Source organism: Phyllobates terribilis, unplaced genomic scaffold (assembly GCF_046119375.1).
Source record: "Phyllobates terribilis strain yellow unplaced genomic scaffold, ASM4611937v1 Scaffold_4__5_contigs__length_816908805, whole genome shotgun sequence".
In the NCBI taxonomy this organism is placed as follows: domain Eukaryota; kingdom Metazoa; phylum Chordata; class Amphibia; order Anura; family Dendrobatidae; genus Phyllobates; species Phyllobates terribilis.
The window spans coordinates 238,507,967-238,527,407 of NW_027362764.1; the positions used below are offsets into that span (position 1 = coordinate 238,507,967).

The 19,441-nt window shown below is 48.9% G+C and overlaps 1 protein-coding gene across 1 annotated transcript in view; it reads right to left on the minus strand.

Annotated features, from left to right (window-relative positions):
- The window catches only part of CNTNAP2 (contactin associated protein 2), a 3,253,420-nt gene that overhangs the window by 1,640,040 nt on the left and 1,593,939 nt on the right, over window positions 1-19,441 (minus strand). Inside the window, exon 8 of the mRNA XM_073678177.1 lies at window positions 6,780-7,044. Coding sequence (XP_073534278.1) covers window positions 6,780-7,044 — 265 coding nt within the window. The remainder of the gene's footprint in view (window positions 1-6,779; window positions 7,045-19,441) is intronic.

The window sequence follows — 19,441 nt, forward strand, 5'->3', positions numbered from 1 at the left end:
CCTGCAAGCCTTTCTCACGGCTTTCCGGAAAGTCTTCGACGAACCCAGACGGAAGACCTCATCCGCATCATCTCTGCTACGTCTCCATCAAGGAAATCTCACCGTGGGCCAATATGCCATATGGTTCCGTACCCTTGCTTCGGAGCTGGCCTGGGATAACGACGCCCTGGTGTCTGTCTTTTGGGAGGGTCTGTCCGGCCGTATTAAAGATGAACTCGCCGGTCGGGACATACCTACCACTCTCGACGACTTAATAACTCTTGCCACCCGGATTGACATCTGGTTCCAGGAACGCGTCAAAGAGGTCACCCGTGAGAGGAGGTTTCCACGTCTAGCCCCTACCTTTCAGAAACCTGTCCCTTCTCCTGCTACTCCCCAGGTGCACTCACCCGAGCCTATGCAGGTCGACCAGGCCAAGATGGTCAAAACCCGTCAAGAGTTACGCCGTGCCGAAGGGAGCTGCTTCTACTGTGGCAGTAAGGAGCACCGGATCCGTTCCTGCCCGGAGAGGTCGAGAAACGCCTGTGTCTAGGATCGCTCAGAGAGGTCGTCCTGGACAAGAGTAAACCCTCTCCATCTCTGTTGCTGTCGGTCTCTATCATCTGCGGGGAGAACCGTTATTTTGAACTAGCCCAACTTGACTCTGGAGCTGCCGGAAATCTCATTTCTCAGTCTCTGGTAGAGAAATACCGCATTCCCACCAAACCTCTAGCTGTACCCTTATCTGTCGCTGCCGTGGATGGGGGCCTCTTACCACATCCCATCCAACTCATCACCGAATCCATAACCCTGCAGGTGGGAATGCTGCACTTTGAGAGCATCTTCTTTCATGTTCTGCCTGGACTCTCTCACGCCCTATTGCTAGGCCAACCTTGGCTTCAGAAACATGCACCCGTGCTTGATTGGCAGACCGGAGAAGTCCTTCGCTGGGGACAGGACTGCCATAAGACTTGTTTAGTTCCCGTCCATCCTGTCCGTCCTTCTCCTACTCCAGCCAATCTACCTGGTCTTCCGTCTCCTTATTGGTCGTATGCGGACGTCTTTAATAAAAAGGAGGCAGAGACATTACCCCCTCATAGACCATACGACTGCCCAATCGACCTGATGCCCGGCGCTACTCCTCCCCGTGGGCGCATTTACCCTTTGTCCGCTGCTGAGACCCGATCCATGTCAGAATATATTGAGGAGAATCTGGCTCTGGGATTCATCCGGAAATCTACCTCCCCGGCGGGAGCAGGCTTCTTCTTCGTCAAAAAGAAGGATGGCTCACTCCGTCCCTGTATAGACTATAGAGGCCTTAACCAGATCACAGTGAAGAATAAATACCCCCTTCCGCTCATTCCGGAATTATTTGACCGTCTGAGGGGGGCTAGAATCTTCACCAAGCTGGACCTCCGTGGGGCGTATAACCTGGTCCGTATCCGTCAGGGGGATGAATGGAAGACGGCATTCAACACCCGGGACGGCCACTATGAATACCTGGTAATGCCCTTTGGTCTCTGTAACGCTCCCGCCGTCTTTCAAGAGTTGGTCAATGACATCTTCCGGGACCTTCTCTACTCCTGCGTAGTGGTGTACCTGGACGACATCTTGGTCTTCTCTCCGGATCTCCCCACACACCGGAGGGATGTTCGTCAGGTTCTGCTCAGGCTCAGGCAGAACCACCTCTACGCTAAATATGAGAAGTGCCTCTTTAAGCAGACCTCGCTTCCGTTTTTGGGCTACATAATTTCTCAGACCAGCCTACGAATGGATCCTGAGAAACTGTCTGCCATCGAGAAGTGGCCTCGACCAGAGGGGTTGAAGGCTATTCAGCGGTTCCTGGGCTTCGCCAACTACTACCGCCTCTTCATACCGCACTTCTCTTCCCGGACTGCCCCAATCTCTGCGCTCACCCGTAAGGGCACTAATCCCAGAGAATGGCCACCTGAAGCTGAGGAAGCCTTTCTTTCCTTAAAACAGGCTTTCTCTTCCGCCCCGGTGCTGCATCGCCCAGACGGCAACAAGCAATTCTTCCTGGAAGTTGACGCCTCCTCCTCTGGAGCCGGAGCGGTACTTACCCAAAAATCGTCTTCCGGGAGAATGGTAACTTGCGGCTTCTTCTCCAAACTCTTCTCCTCTTCCGAGCGCAACTATTCTATAGGAGACCGAGAATTATTGGCCATTAAACTGGCATTGGAGGAGTGGCGTTACCTGCTCGAGGGGGCTCTTCACCCGGTAATAATTTACACGGACCACAAGAACTTGGCTTACCTCCAGAGTGCCCAGAGACTTAACCCGCTCCAAGCCCGGTGGTCCTTGTTTTTTGCTCGCTTTGATTTTGTTCTTCATTTTCGCCCGGCTGACAAAAACATCAAAGCTGACGTCTTGTCCCGATCCTTCCTGGTGTCTGATCTTGAGGAGGAACCTAAACACATCATCGATCCCGCCAGAGTAATGCAGGTGGCCCCCGTGAGTCTAAATCGTCTCCCTCCCGGTAAGACGTTCGTAACGGTACCTGATCGGGAGAAGATTCTACACTGGGGTCACTCGTCTAAGCTTGCTGGCCATGCCGGTCAGAAAAAGACCCTCCAGCTTATCACCCGGCACTACTGGTGGCCTACCCTGCACAAGGACGTAATAGACTTTGTTTCTGCCTGTGTGTCCTGCGCCCGTAACAAGGTTCCGAGACACCTGCCAGCCGGTCACCTCCTTCATCTTCCAGTACCTGCTGCCCCCTGGCAGCATATAGCTATGGACTTCATAACAGATCTCCCTGTCTCTGCCGGTTGTACGGTCATTTGGGTGGTCGCTGACCGCTTTTCCAAAATGGCTCATTTCATTCCCCTGCCAGGACTCCCGTCTGCACCCGAGCTGGCTAAAGACTTTATCCGCCACATCTTCCGTCTCCATGGCCTGCCCCTCCAAATCGTGTCGGACCGTGGGGTTCAGTTCACCTCACGCTTTTGGAGAGCCACATGTAAGCTACTAGACGTCACCCTGGACTTCTCCTCCGCATACCACCCACAGTCCAATGGTCAAGTGGAGCGAATCAATCAGATCCTGACCAGTTACCTCCGGCACTTCGTTAATGCCCACCATTCAGACTGGGTGGATCTCCTGCCATGGGCCGAATTCTCTTACAATAATCACGAGAGCGAATCTTCCTCCAGATCCCGGTTTTTTGTAGTCTTCGGTCAGCATCCTCGGATCCCATTTCCCGTCTCCACCTCGGTGGACAATCCGGCTGCGGAATCTCTCGTTAGCAAATTTTCCTCCATTTGGGAGAGTACCCGATCCGCACTCCTTCAGTCGTCCGAGCGGATGAAAAAACATGCTGACAAAAAACGCCTGGATCCTCCACAATTCCGTCCTGGAGATAAAGTCTGGCTCTCGTCCAAGTATGTCCGGCTCAAGATTCCTTCCTACAAGTTAGGGCCTCGGTTCATCGGCCCACTAGAAGTTATCAAACAAATCAACCCAGTGGCCTATAAATTGAAACTCCCGGCCAACTTGCGGATCCCTAACTCCTTCCATGTATCTCTCCTCAAACCCGTGGTACTTAACTCTTTTTCCAAGTCTACAGGTACGCCTCCTGCTCCGGTTTCCGCTGAAAACGAGTTTGAGGTAGAGAACATTCTGGCCACCAAAAGGGTAAGAGGAAAAACCTTTTTTCTAGTAGATTGGAAGGGGTTTGGTCCTGAGGAGAGAACGTGGGAGCCCCGGGAGAACATCCATGCCCCGCTCATCCTTGATAAATTTCTGTCTGGCCTAAAAAGGGGGGGGCCTAAAGGGGGGGTACTGTAGCGTCGGCGTCCCTGCCTCCTGCTAGGCAGGGACGCTGTTCCCCTCACATCTCCACTCCGTGCCCGGCGTCCTCCTCCCGCTCTGCTGGCAGCGCGCGCTGCTTCCCGGCCACTGTGCTTAGGGCGCGCGCGCCCTCCCCCTCTCTTAAGGGGCCGCGCGCGCCATCCTAAGGAGTCCCCGGCCAATGGCCGGAGGACCTCACCATATATAAGGCACCTCCTCCAAAATGGAGGTGCCCGAGCAATGTTGTTGCAAAGCCTTCACTCTGCTTCAGCCCTCAGGTCCCGTTACCAGTTACCAGCCAGTCACCTGTCAGATTCCTGCTTGATACCTGCCTGATATCCGTTTACCTGCTTGCAAGCCTGCGGTCCAACGGTCTGCCTTCCGACACCTGTCAGTCTGTCTAAGGACCAGCCTGCCCGCTCACCTGGGAGCGCTCATCTGCTACCTGCCTGCTAGCCTACCTGGAGGCTCCGCCGTCAATTGCCGTGACCACCTGGCTGTCCAGAGACTCTTGCCTGCTCACCTGGGAGCGCTCACCTGCTACCTGCCTGCTAGCCTACCTGGAGGCTCTGCCATCACTTGCCGTGACCACCTGCCTGTCCAGAGACTCTTGCCTGCTCACCTGGGAGCACTCACCTGCTCCCTGCCTGCTAGCCTACCTGGAGGCTCTGCCGTCACTTGCCGTGACCACCTGCCCGTCCAAAGACTCTCGCCCGCTCCCCTGGGAGCGCTCACCAGCCACCTGCCTGCTGTCCTTCTACCCAGAGACTGTCCCTGTCACTTGCCGTGAGTACCCGTCCTTCTACCCAGAGACTGTCCCTGTCACTTGCCGTGACTACCTGCCCTACTACCCAGAGACTGTCCCTGTCACTTGCCGCAACTACCGGCCCTTCTACCCAGAGACTGTCCCTGTCACTTGCCGTGACTACCTGCCTGTCTTCCCTGGGAGCCACCCGCTTCCTTACAAGGACTGCCCCCTTGTATAGTTGCTCAGAGGTTCCGCCTCCCAGACCCGTTACACCTGTCATGCCTGCCAGCCAGTATACCCGGAGCACCTGCCAGTTACCTTCCGTGCCTGCCTGCTCGCCTAACAGGAGAACCCATCTGGCTATCTGCCAAACCAGCCTGCTTGTCTACCCTGTCCACCCATCAGCCTTACTGTCGTGCTCATCCGCTGTACCGGTCAGTTCCAGCCATCTGACCCGTGGGAGTTACTTGCTCTCTCACAAGGTTGGTCCCAGATTGGCACCTGGTCCACCTGCCCAGTTCCTCCCTGGTTCACAGAGTCGGCATTTAGTCACGCCCCTCTGGTCCCTTCTTGCACCGAAGCACAGAGGTTCCATCACCCGGACTCGTAACACACTTATTACTTGGTGGCAAAACCCTTGTTGGCAAGCAAAGCAGTCAGACATTTTTGTAGTTGATGATGAGGGTTGCGCACATGTCAGGAGGAATTTTGGTCCACTCCTCTTTGCAGATAATCTCTAAATCATTCAGATCTTGAGGCTGTCGCTGGCAGCTCAGAGCTTCAACTCCCTCCATAAGTTTTCTATGTGATTAAGGTCTAGAGACTGGCTAAGCCATTCCATGACCTTACTGTTCTTCTTTTTGAGCCACTCCTTTGTTGCCTTAGCTGTATGTTTTGGGTCATTGTCTTTCTGGAAGACCCAGCCACGACCAATTTTTAATGTCCTGGCGGAGGGAAGGAGGTTGTCACTCAGGATTTTACGGTACATGGCTCCATCCATTCTCCCACTGATGCGGGGAAGTAGTCCTGTGCTCTTGGCAGGGAAACACCCCCAAAACATAATGTTTCCACCTCCATGCTTGACAGTGGGGACGGTGTTCTTTGGGTCATAGGCAGCATTTCTCTTCCTCCAAACACGGCGAGTTGAGTTAATGCCAAAGATCTCAATTTTTGTCTCATTTGACCAAAGCACCCTCTACCAATAACTCACAGAATCATCCAGGTGTTCACAGGAAAACTTCAGACGGGCCTGCACATGTTCCTTCTTGAGCAGGGGGACCTTGCGGGCACTGCAGAATTTTAAACCTTTAAGGCGTAATGTGTTACCAATGTTTTTCTTGGTGAGTTTGGTCCCAGCTGCTTTGAGATCATTAACAAGTTCCTCCCATGTAGTTTTAGGCTGATTTTCACCTTCCTCATGATAAAGGATACTCCAGAAGGTGAGATTTTGCATGGTGCCCCAGATCGATGTCAATTGACAGTCATTTTGTATTTCTTCCATTTTCTTATTATTGCACTAACAGTTGTCTCCTTCTCACCCAGCGTCTTACTTATTGTTTTGTAGCCCATTACAGCTTTGTGCAGGTCTATGATCTTGTCCCTGACATCCTTTGAAAGCTCTTTGGTCTTGCCCATGTTGTAAAGGTTAGAGTCTGACTGATTAATTGAGTCTGTGGACAGGAGTCTTTTATACAGGTGACAGCTGTCTTTAATGCAGGTAACGAGTTGATTAGGAGTGTCTAACTGGTCTGTAGGAGCCAGAACTCATAATGGTTTTTAGGGGATCAAATACTTATTTCTCATTGCAAAATGCAAATAAATGTATCTAATTTATACAATGTGATTTTCTTGGTTTTTTTTGGATATTCTATGTCTCAATGTTAAAATTAACCTACCCTTAATATTATAGACTGTTCATGTCTTTGTCAGTGGGCAAACTTACAAAAACAGCAAGGGATCAAATAATTATTTCCTTTACTGTACATACTAGTGTCACAAAATCATGTTTCCTAAATACTTGTTAAAATAAAGAGAAAGTAGGTAACCACTTTTTGTCTGAATGATTAGGAAATTCATAGACATAATTCGTCGTATACAGAAGACTGGCTATCTCTAAAAATTTTTTACTTAAATCTTGTTATGCCACAAATCTGAAAGTCATAGATGCAATTGCATATATTATATTATAGTATATTGAATTTAGGAAGCAATATTAGGTATGAATCATAAATACAGTACATACCTGAAGAGATGTCAATGCGATTTTTCCTGGACTTTGTTATGTTTATGTGGACAAAAACTTTGCCTTCTGTTAGGTTTATCTCAACACTTCCAACTTCATCTGAAAAAGTGGTGAAAAGAAGGAGACCATTTGGATTCCAGGTGCGGAAGTGAAAGCTGATGGATAACACATCTTCTGATTCTCGTCCATGGACTTCCAAGTAGCTTGTAGCATTAAAGAAGACTGGAACTGCATGTGATTCAACACAGGTAAAACTTAAATGGTCCTGGAAGCAGAAAAAAATATATGTATATTTTAATATATTGTAATAGTGGGAAATACATGAGACGTGAAAAATGAGACAAACATCTTATAAAAATAATCCTATACCCTATAATAATTTCTCTATAATTACAGTAAAAACATTAGGGCATATGTTTGTGCTTTTATTGTTTAACTGTTTTTCTTTTACTTTTATGTCTTTTAAAGGGAACCTGTCTCTTCAAAAAAATGACATTTACCTGTAGATATAGGATTAATCTGCATGTAAATAGAATTACAATGCTGACTGGCCACTTAACTGAAAATGGCTACCTGGAGAAAATAAGATTCTATTATATTATATTTCCTCCTAGGAACCACCAGATTTCAGTCATGGGGAATGCACAAGGCACTTACAGTCACTACTGACTGCAGTGCTCACTATACATTGAGCAACAGCTGTAAGCACGCCCTGGCACTTTAATTAAAAGCCAGCTTAGCAGTGCATTTGTGCAGAGTGAGCTGTCAATCAAAGTGTTGGGGAGTGTTTTACAGCCACCGCTCACAGATTAGTGAGTGATGCCGTGAATAGTGATTGTAGCTAAGTCATGCATGCTCCCATGACTGAAAGTCGGTGGCTTCTGGGAGGAAATAAGTTATAGGGAAACTATCAGTAGGTTTTTGCTACTTCATCTGAGAGTAGTATGATATAGAGAAAGAGACCCTGATTCCAACGATGTATCACTCAGTTTACTGGCTTCAGCCATTCTGACACAATCAGAGTTTTTATATTTAGCAATGCAGCAGAGCTGAGAAAGCTAACCCTGCCCACAACAGGCTCTCTGCTTACATAGTTTATAGACAAAAAAGAAAAAAAAAAACTTGAAGTAGCCATGAACCACCACATAGAATAAAAACAAGCAATTTTTATTGATGAAAATACATTAAAAATACATATCATATTAAGATGAGGTCTTGTACAGGAAGAATGATAACGGGAAATACCTATCCATGTAGTCTGTACCACATGGAAATGGGTATGGCCGGTGTGAAAAATATTCTAGAATTATCACATGTGCCCTGGTTGGCAGGTTTCCAGGCACAGTGTAACCCGACTTGCAGCTGTAAGAGAGAAGGGAGGGGGGCTTAAGTGCAAGTGTCAATCTGTAGCTGTGAGCTGAGCTGACAGGCAGACTCCCTGCTGTGATCCTTTCCTTTTTTCACTAACATGTGCTGTTTTGTTAAGGTACTATATTTCAATCCCGAGTTGTGGGAGAAATATATGTCCCAGCCCTTCACAAAATGGATTTTCTAGCTCAGGGGGAGATAGCAAATGCCAGACTGCATCCTAGCCCAATCTAGCATGTAGGGACGAGGAGCTACACGTCCCAACCTATTAGAACCTCCTAAAAACCAATGTGTTTGTTTACACACGTAGCAGGGGCCTAGCCGGGTCCATTGACACAAGAATCGGTTCCCTAGGACCTTCCAGTAAGGAGGTATGGGCCACTTTAGTTCTTGGAGTCTCTTAGCTGGGAAGGAACAGGGTTGGAGACATGGGCTTGAGCCGGGGGCGGGAGTGGGAGTTCCCAGAGAGTTTGAAGGTCTCTGTAGCCAAAAGCCTATTGTCTTTTCCTGGGGAAGCTCGTGACATCAAGAAGTGTGGGAGAAGTCCAGCAACCAAGCAGGGCCCACAACCTTCCCCATGTGGCCGCCCATCCCCCCAAGCCTTGCTTTCCATAAACTGGTAACTGACTTTAAGATCTGTTATGCTTGATGTACCATGCTTTTGTATTTGTAACTTTGACCACTGTATATGTATAACCTTGTGTATATAGTAGATTGTTTAGTGAGCCCTTATGGTGATTAAATATATAATTTAATCTTGGGCTGTTCCTGTATCTTGATCCATGAACCCTACGTCTGTTGTTTGGTCCAATGAACGCGCTACCGGGCTAGTTTCTAGCCTGATATAAGTCTGTTATATCAAATAGAAACTAGTGGCAGCTCTATCCAGGCCGACAAGGTTCTGCTTCACTGGAGTAGTGAAAGAGCCTGTCAGGAGTGTGGGAGAGTGTGGGGCCACGTCAGTTTCTGAGTGGACCACCTTGTCCCACTCCCTGGTGCCTCTCTGTACCTGTGTGGACAGGAGGTGATGATGTAGAACTGTGCCGATCTGACACATCTATGCAAATCCATATCACGTGCTCCGTCTGGCGTATTGTGACGTCAGGCGGGTGGCGAGGTGTGGATTCACTAGAAGATACGGTGACAGCGGGATTCTGCGGGGTCCACCTGGTGCCATTTCTTCACAGTGGGGCACAGCAAGTAGGCAAGAGTGAATAGGGTATACATACAATAATTTGTAATATATCAACCAGCAAATTAGTTATAATTAATTCTATTAGTGTATTAATGTAGACTATTACACCAAGTGTAATCTAGCCGGAAGATAAGAAAAAAACAGACATGTAATATGACGCAATAAACTACCCATCTTCGTCCCAGTATGCTAGAAAAAATGTGGATAACAGTTTATACTAAAACTTATTCAGAGCATGTAAAATAGTAGTTCTCCATGCCTCTCCATTAAAAATTGGATTGCATTCGTACCAATTTAATCCTATGCTTGTGTTTTCAATGGTGTTTTTTCTTCCTGTTCTGATCAGATCACGTTCGGACGGAAAAAAAAATGCAGCATGCTGTGATTGCATGCGGAATTTAAATTTCATTACAGCCATATAAGCCTATGGGTGTGTGTGAAACATCGCCAACGCCAGCAACAGAGGAGATGGAGAAATTAATTTCTCTGTCTCCTTCGTAGCTGTGCTTCGATCCTCTCATGTGTGAGGATTGGAGCACAGAGCACTGAAAATCGTCTCTCACTTGCAGCAGAGCAGGAGCCGAGTGTCATTAGCATATCAAATCTCGCATCAGATGTGATTCCCTAGTGTGACTCGTGCCTTAGACAGAACCTCCGACGAAAGATTTCCTATAATGAGGTACGTAGACACCATGGACTCTGTCCTATTTTTCGGCAGTGTCTGTCTTTTTAAGCGAACATAAATACGCTGTCAGCCACAGTTTTGTGCACCACTGAAAAGAAGGATACCGCTGAACACAGGCCAGATGGAGTCCAGAGTAACTCTGCTGCCTTATTATAGTGAATGGATACCTCGGGGGTTTCATCTGAATCACATCACTCTGAGATTTAGATGGAAACTCCGATGTAAATGCTCAGCATAGAGCACAGGATAAATATGATCCCAAATAATATGTAAAATGTGTAGCGTCGGCGTCCCTGCCTCCTGCTAGGCAGAGACGCCGTTCCTCTCACCTCCCTGCTCCGTCCTCGGCGTCCTCTTACCACGCTGCTGGCAGCGCTCGCCGCTTCACGGGCACTGTGCTTAGGGCGCGCGCACTCCCTCTCTCTTAAAGGGGCCGCGCGCGCCGTCCTAAGGAGTCCCCGTCCAATTGCCGGTGGAGCACCCACATATAAGGCACCTCCTCCAAAATGGAGGTGCCTGAGCAAAGTTGTTGCAAAGCCTTTCACCTCTGCTTCAGCCCTCAGGTCCCGTTGAAAGTCTGCTTTCCAGCTCTGTCTACCTGCTTGCATTCCTGCGGTCCAACAGTCTGTCTACCTGCATCCGCCAGTCTGTCTATGAACCAGTCCGCCGGTGGATCAGGAAGCACCTGCCTGATACATGCCTGATACCTGCCTGATACCTGCCTGATACCTGCCTGAGACCACCAGCCAGCCAGCCGAGAGACTCTTACCCGCTCACCTGGGAGCGCTCACCTGCTACCCGCCAGCTAGCCTACCTGGAGGCTCTGCCGTCACTTGTCGTGACCACCTGCCAGCCAGCCGAGAGACTCTTACCCTGCTGTCACTTGCCGTCACCACCCGCCTGTCAAGAGACTGTTCCTGTCACTTGCCGTGACTACCTGCCCGCCTTCCCTGGGAGCCACCCGCTTCCTTACAAGGACTGCCCCTTTGTACAGTAGCTCAGAGGTTCCACCTTCCAGACCCGTTACAGTTTGCTCGGGCCATGGAACCCGGTGGCACCCAAGCTCCCTCGCTCTCGGACCTATGTCATGAATTTTCCCGTCAGAGGTCCCAACAGGACTCCATCTTGGGCCACCTGCGTAGTGTTCACTCCCGCCTGGACACTGACTGCCTCGTCAGGAGCTGCTTCCACTTGCACAACTACTACCCCGGCAGCGCCGCCGCCCATCAATACCATGGCATCCCTTCCCGGTCCCCGCCTTTTCACCCCGCCTCGTTTTGGTGGAGATCCCGGTCAGGCACGGGGCTTCATTAACCAGTGCACCCTGCACTTCGAACTTTTGGTGCACCAGTTTTACACCGACCGAGCCAAAGTGGCCTTCATCATGTCCCATCTCACTGGGGAGGCGCTAGCTTGGCTAAATCCTCTATGGGAGAGAGGAGACCCCCTGGTGTCCAACCTGCCAGCCTTTCTCACGGCCTTCCGGAAAGTCTTCTACGAACCAGGACGAAAGACCTCATCTGCCTCATCTCTGCTGCGCCTCCATCAAGGGAGTCTCACCGTGGGCCAATATGCCATACGGTTCCGTACCCTTGCTTCTGAGCTTGCCTGGGATAACGACGCCCTGGTGTCCGTCTTCTGGGAAGGTCTATCCGGCCGGATTAAGGATGAATTTGCCGTTCGGGACATTCCTACCACTCTCGAAGATTTAATAACACTTGCCACCCGGATTGACATCTGGTTCCAGGAGCGTACCAAAGAGGTCACCCGTGAGAGGAGGTTTCCTCGCCTTGCTCCTACCTTCCAGAATCCCGTCACTTCCTCTGTTACTCCCCAGGTGCACTCACCCGAGCCTATGCAGGTCGACCAGACCAAGATGGTCAAAACCCGTCAAGAGTCACGCCGTGCCGAGGGGAGCTGCTTCTACTGTGGCAGTAAGGAGCACCGGATCCGTTCCTGCCCGCAGAGGTCTGGAAACGCCAGTGTCTAGGATCGCTCAGAGAGGTCGTCCTAGAGAAGAATGAACCCTCTCCATCTCTGATGCTGTCGGTCTCTATCATCTGCGGGGAGAACCGTTACTTTGAACTAGCTCAACTTGATTCTGGAGCTGCCGGAAATCTTATTTCTCAGTCCCTGGTAGAGAAATACCGCATTCCCACCAAACCTCTGTCCGAACCCTTATCTGTCGCCTCCGTGGACGGGGGTCTCTTACCGCATCCCATCCAACTTATCACCGAACCCATAACTCTGCAGGTGGGAATGCTGCACTCTGAGAGCATTTTCTTTCATGTTCTACCTGGACTCTCTCATGCCCTTTTGCTTGGCCTACCTTGGCTCCAGAGACATGCACCCGTGCTTGATTGGCAGACTGGAGAAGTCCTTCGCTGGGGACAGGACTGCCATAAGACTTGTTTAGTTCCCATTCGTCCTGCCCGTCCTTCTCCTCCCCCAGCCAATCTACCCGGCCTGCCGGTACCCTATTGGTCTTATGCTGATGTCTTTAATAAAAAGGAAGCAGAGACATTACCTCCTCATAGACCATACGATTGCCCTATCGACTTGGTACCTGGCGCTACTCCGCCCCGAGAACGTATCTACCCTTTATCCGCTGCTGAGACCCGGTCCATGTCTGAATATATCGAGGAGAACCTGGCCCGGGGATTTATCTGGAAATCTACCTCCCCGGCGGGAGCAGGCTTCTTCTTCGTTAAAAAGAAGGACGGCTCACTTCATCCCTGCATAGACTATAGAGGCCTTAACCAGATCACGGTGAAGAATAAATACCCCCTTCCGCTCATTCCTGAATTATTTGACCGTCTGAGGGGTGCTAGAATCTTCACCAAGCTGGATCTCCGTGGGGCCTATAACCTGGTTCGTATCCGTCAGGGGGATGAATGGAAGACGGCATTCAACACCCGGGACGGCCACTATGAATACCTCATAATGCCCTTCGGTCTCTGTAATGCTCCCGCCGTCTTTCAAGAGTTGGTCAATGATATCTTCTGTGACCTTCTCTACTCCTGCGTGGTGGTATACCTGGACGACATCTTGGTCTTCTCTCCGGATCTCCCCACACACCGGAGGGACGTTTGTCAGGTCCTGCTCAGGCTCAGGCTAAACCACCTCTATGCAAAATTTGAGAAGTGCCTCTTTGAGCAGACCTTGCTTCCATTTCTGGGCTACATCATCTCTCAGACCGGTCTACGAATGGATCCTGAGAATTTTTCTGCCATCCAGAAGTGGCCCCGACCGGAGGGGTTGAAGGCAATCCATCGGTTCCTGGGCTTCGCCAACTACTACCGCCTCTTCATTCCACACTTCTCTTCCCGGACTGCCCCTATCTCTGCGCTCACCCGTAAGGGCGCTAATCCCAAAGAATGGCCGCCCGAGGCAGAGGAGGCCTTCCTGTCTTTGAAACAAGCTTTCTCCTCCGCTCCTGTGATGCACCGTCCGGACAGCAACAAACAATTCTTCTTAGAAGTAGACGCTTCCTCCTCCGGAGCCGGAGTGGTGCTCACAAAAAAGTCGTCATCGGGAAGAATGGTAACCTGCGGCTTCTTCTCCAAACTCTTCTCCTCATCTGAGCGCAATTATTCTATAGGAGACCGAGAATTGTTAGCCATTAAGTTGGCACTGGAGGAGTGGCGTTACCTGCTCGAGGGGGCTCTTCACCCGGTAATAATCTACACGGATCACAAAAACTTGGCTTATCTCCAGAGTGCCCAAAGACTTAACCCACACCCAGCCCGGTGGTCCTTGTTCTTTGCAGCTTTGATTTCATTCTTCATTTTCGCCCGGCAGACAAAAATATCAAAGCTGATGCCTTGTCCCGATCCTTTTTGTTCTCCGATCTAGAGGAGGAGCCAAAGCACATCATCGACCCCGCCAAGGTAATGCTGGTGGCTCCCGTGGATCTAAATCGTCTTCCACCCGGTAAGATGTTCGTAACAGTACCTGATCGTGAGAAAGTCCTACACTGGGGACATTCGTCTAAGCTAGCTGGCCATGCTGGCCAGAAAAAGACCCTCCTTCTTATTACCCGGCATTACAGGTGGCCTACCCTGCACAAGGACGTAATAGACTTTGTCTCAGCCTGTGCGTCCTGCGCCCGCAACAAAGTTCCTAGACATCTGCCAGCTGGCCGCATTCTGCCTCTTCCCATACCTGCTGCCCCGTGGCAGCATATAGCCATGGACTTTATAACGGATCTCCCTGTCTCTGCTGGTTGTACGGTCATTTGGGTGGTCGCTGACCACTTCTCTAAGATGGCTCACTTCATTCCCCTGACGGGTATTCCGTCTGCATCTGAATTGGCTAAAGACTTTATCCATCATATTTTCCGTCTTCATGGTCTCCCTCTCCACATCATATCCCACCGAGGAGTTCAGTTCACCTCTCGCTTCTGGAGAGCCATGTGTAAACTGCAGGGAGTCACCTTGGACTTCTCCTCTGCTTATCACCCACAGTCCAATGGTCAAGTAGAGCGGATCAACCAAATTTTAACCAGTTACCTCCGGCACTTTGTTAATGCCCACCATTCCGACTGGGTGGATCTTTCACCGTGGGCAGAATTTTCCTATAATAATCACGAGAGCGAATCTTCCTCCAAATCCCCGTTTTTTATTGTCTGCGGTCAACATCCTCGGATCCCGTTTCCCGTCTCCGCCTCGGTGGATAATCCGGCCGCAGAATCTCTTGCTAGCGAATTCTCCTCCATTTGGGAGAGTACCAGATCCGCACTTCTTCAGTCCTCCGAGTGGATGAAGAAACAGGCTGACAAAAGACGTCTGGATCCGCCCCAATTCTGTTCTGGAGATAAAGTCTGGCTCTCATCCCAGTATGTCCGGTTCAAGATTCCTTCCTACAAGTTAGGGCCTCGGTTCATCGGCCCACTGGAAGTTATCAAACAAATCAACCAGGTGGCCTATAAATTGAAACTCCCGGCCAACTTGCGGATCCCTAACTCCTTCCATGTATCTCTCCTCAAATCTGTGGTACTTAACTCTTTTTCCAAGTCTACAGGTACGCCTCCTGCTCCGGTTTCCCCTGAAGACGAGTTTGAGGTAGAGAGCATTCTGGCCACCAAAAGGGTAAGAGAAAAGACCTTTTTTCTAGTGGATTGGAAGAGGTTTGGTCCTGAAGAGAGAACGTGGGAGCCCCGGGAGAACATCCATGCCCCGCTCATCCTTGATAAATTTCTCTCCGGCCTAAAAAAGGGGGGGCCTAAAATGGGGGGTACTGTAGCGTCGGCATCCCTGCCTCCTGCTAGGCAGAGACGCCGTTCCTCTCACCTCCCTGCTCCGTCCTCGGCGTCCTCTTCCCGCGCTGCTGGCAGCGCTCGCCGCTTCCCGGGCACTGTGCTTAGGGCGCGCGCGCTCCCTCTCTCTTAAAGGGGCCGCACGCGCCGTCCTAAGGAGTCCCCGGCCAATTGCCAGTGGCGCTCCCATATATAAGGCACCTCCTCCAAGATGGAGGTGCCTGAGCAAAGTTGTTGCAAAGCCTTTCACCTCTGCTTCAGCCCTCAGGTCCCGTTGCCAGTCTGCTTTCCAGCTCTGTCTACCTGCTTGCATTCCTGCGGTCCGACAGTATGTCTACCTGCATCCGCCAGTCTGTCTATGGACCAGTCCGCCGGTGGATCAGGAAGCACCTGCCTGATACCTGCCTGATACCTGCCTGATACCTGCCTTATACCTGCCTGAGACCACCTGCCAGCCAGCCGAGAGACTCTTACCCACTCACCTGGGAGCGCTCACCTGCTACCCGCCAGCTAGCCTACCTGGAGGCTCTGCCGTCACTTGCCATGACCACCTGGCAGCCAGCCGAGAGACTCTTACCCTGCTGTCACTTGCCGTGACGACCCGCCTGTCAAGAGACTGTTCCTGTCACTTGCCGTGACTACCTGCCCGCCTTCCCTGTGAGCCACCCGCTTCCTTACAAGGACTGCCCCTTTGTATAGTAGCTCAGAGGTTCCACCTCCCAGACCCGTTACAAAATGTTCCCAATAAAAGCTTTAACTCAATACACAAAAAAAGCAAGTCCCCACTCAGCTCCGTTAACTGTTAACGAAAATATAGAGGGCTTCCACTTCACTGGAAGCACAAAGGCTCTGAAAAAGCACTAATGCTTCTTGGCCCACAAAATAAATCTAGCAAATTCTGCCCTCCCAAATCCAAAAGCTCCTCTCCCTAAACCACATTTAGCATTCACATGTTTGGCATTTCTCTAGCGATGAGAGCCCGCCCAATTTACGGTTGCATGTCTCCAGAAGCACTAACTTGGCTTAATGTATGGGCACTATAATGTACTGGGCACTACAATGTACTGTACACTGCAATGTATGGACACTACAAAGGCCGATTTGCAATTTTCACTTAGCAACATCTATTGCTGCTCATTTCTGGAAAACACACATGGAGTCAAAATCATCAGTACAACTGTAATTAAATTCAATTGGGCTGTCAGAAAAATGAAGATGTCGTAAAGGTGTCTGAGGACTTTTTTATTAGACAAAGTCATTATGTGCACCTGGGCATGCAATACTGACAGCATTAAAAATACTTAAGGACAGATACAGTAGAAAGGAGGATAAGTAGCTCTGGAGGAGACATCTGTAGGGGGATGAAAGCTGCACATCAATGCAGATTAAAAAAATAGGTTGTTTTGACACACATGATGAAATCTGTGTAAAAATGGAGATGACTTTAAGATTTTAGAAATAACCCTTTCAAAAGCAATGTCATATTGGCAGAGACCCTGAAGTGCCAGAACAGCAGAAACCACCCATAAGTGATGTCATTTTACAAACTACTCCTTTAAATTAATTCATCTAGGGGTGCAGTGAGCATGTTGACACCACATGTGCTCACAGAAATTTATACTATTGGGCATTGAAGGAAAAATATTTACATTTTTACAGCTAAAATGTTGTTTTAGCCCCAAATTTTTAATTTTTATAAGGACTAATAGGAAAAAATGGGCCGCTCAGTTTGTTGCGCAATTTCTACTGAGTGCGCCAATACCCTACATATAATTGGGAACCAATTTTGAGGCACAGTGCAAAGCTCATAAGGGAAGGAGCACCATAATATAGTGCAGATTTTAATGTTATGGTTTGCGAGTGCCATGACCCACTGGGAGAGCCCCTGAGGTGCCAAAACAGTAGAACCCACCATAAGTGACCTCATTTTACAAACTACATCTCTCAATGAATGTGAGGGTGCAGTGATCTTATTTACATTTTTACATGGGGAAAAGGGTAAAAAAATCAGTGATGAGCGACAGTGCTTGCCACAGCGCGATACTCGACCTAAGGTGCCAGAACAGCAGAATCCCCCCCATAAATGACAAACTACACCTCTCAAATTTACCTAAGGGTGCAGTGATCATATTAACTTCACAAATGTGTCACAGAATTTTATACCTTTGGGCAGTGAAGAAAAAGTAATTAAGATTTTACCATAAAAAAATTTGTTTTAGCCCCAGATTTTACATTTTCAGAAGGGGAAATGGGTTAAAAATGGCACCAAAATGTGTCACACAATTTCTTCTTAATGTGAAAATACCCTATATGTGGCTGTGCAGTACTGCTTAACCACACGGTAAGACTCAGGAGGGATGGAGCGCTTTTTGCCTCCAGGAGCACAGATTTTCCTAGAATAGTTTGCAGACTCCATATACATAGCCCCTAAGTGCTAGAAGAGCAGAATACCCCCCCTCAAGTGACTCCATTTTGAAAATGATACTCCTTTGGAAATTTATTTACAGGTGTAGTGATGATTTGACTCCATGGGTGTTTTCCAGAAACAAGCAGCATTGCATGTTGCCGAGTGAAAATTTCAACTCTCCTACTGTAATGCCTGTACAGTCATGGCCAAAAGTTTTGAGAATGACACCAAAATTATATTTTCACATGATCTGCTGGCCTCTGGTTTTTATTAGTGTTTGTCTGATGTTTATATCACATACAGAAATATAATTGCAATCATATTATGAGTACCAATAGGTTATATTGACAGTTAGAATGAGTTAATGCAGCAAGTCAATATTTGCAGTGTTGCCCCTTCTTCTTCAAGATCTCTGTAATTCTCCCTGGCATGCTCTCAATCAACTTTTGGACCAAATCCTGACTGATAGCAGTCCATTCTTGCATAATCAATGCTTGCATTTTGCCAGAATTTGTTGGTTTTTGTTTGTCCACCCGTCTCTTGATGATTGACCACAAGTTCTCAATGGGATTAAGATCTGGGGAGTTTCCAGGCCATGGACCCAAAATCTCTATGTTTTGTTCCATGAGCCATTTAGTTATCACCTTTGCTTTATGGCAAGGTGCTCCATCATGCTGGAAAAGGCATTGTTGGGCGCCAAACTGCTCTTGGACGGTTGGGAGAAGTTGCTCTTGGAGGACATTCTGGTACCATTCTTTATTCATGGCTGTGTTTTTAGGCAAGACTGTGAGTGAGCCGATTCCCTTGGCTGAGAAGCAACCCCACACATGAATGGTTTCAGGATGCTTTACAGTTGGCATGAGACAAGACTGGTGGTAGCGCTCACCTCTTCTTCTCCGAATAAGCTGTTTTCCAGATGTCCCAAACAATCGAAAAGGGGATTCATCAGAGAAAATGACTTTGCCCCAGTCCTCAGCAGTCCACTCCCTGTACCTTTTGCAGAATATCAGTCGGTCCCTGATGTTTTTTCTGGAGAGAAGTGGCTTCTTTGCTGCCCTCCTTGAAACCAGCCCTTGCTCAAAGAATCTCCGCCTCACAGTGCGTGCAGAAGCACTCACACCAGCCTGCTGCCATTTCTGAACAAGCTCGGCACTGCTGGTAGTCCGATCCCGCAGCTGAAACAGTTTTAAGATACGGTCCTGGCGCTTGCTGGTCTTTCTTGGGTGCCCTGGAGCCTTTTTGACAACAATGGAAGCTCTCTCCTTGAAGTTCTTGATGATGCGATAGATTGTTGACTGAGGTGCAATCTTTGTAGCTGCAATACGCTTCCCTGTTAGGCCATTTTTGTGCAGTGCAATGATGGCTGCACGTGTTTCTTTAGAGATAACCATGGTTAACTGAAGAGAAACAATGATACCAAGAACCAGCCTCCTTTTAAAGTGTCCAGTGATGTCATTCTTACTTAATCATGACTGATTGATCGCCAGCCCTGTCCTCATCAACACCCACACCTGTGTCAATGGATCAATCACTAAAACGATGTTCGCTGCTCCTTTTAAGGTAGGACTGCAATGATGTTAAAATGTGTTTTGGGGGTTAAAGTTCATTTTCTGGGCAAATATTGACTTTGCAAGTACAGTAATTGCTGTTAAGCTGATCACTCTTTGACATTCAGGAGTATATGCAAATTGCCATTACAAAAAATGAAGCAGTAAACTTTGGAAAAATTACTATTTGTCTCATTCTCAAT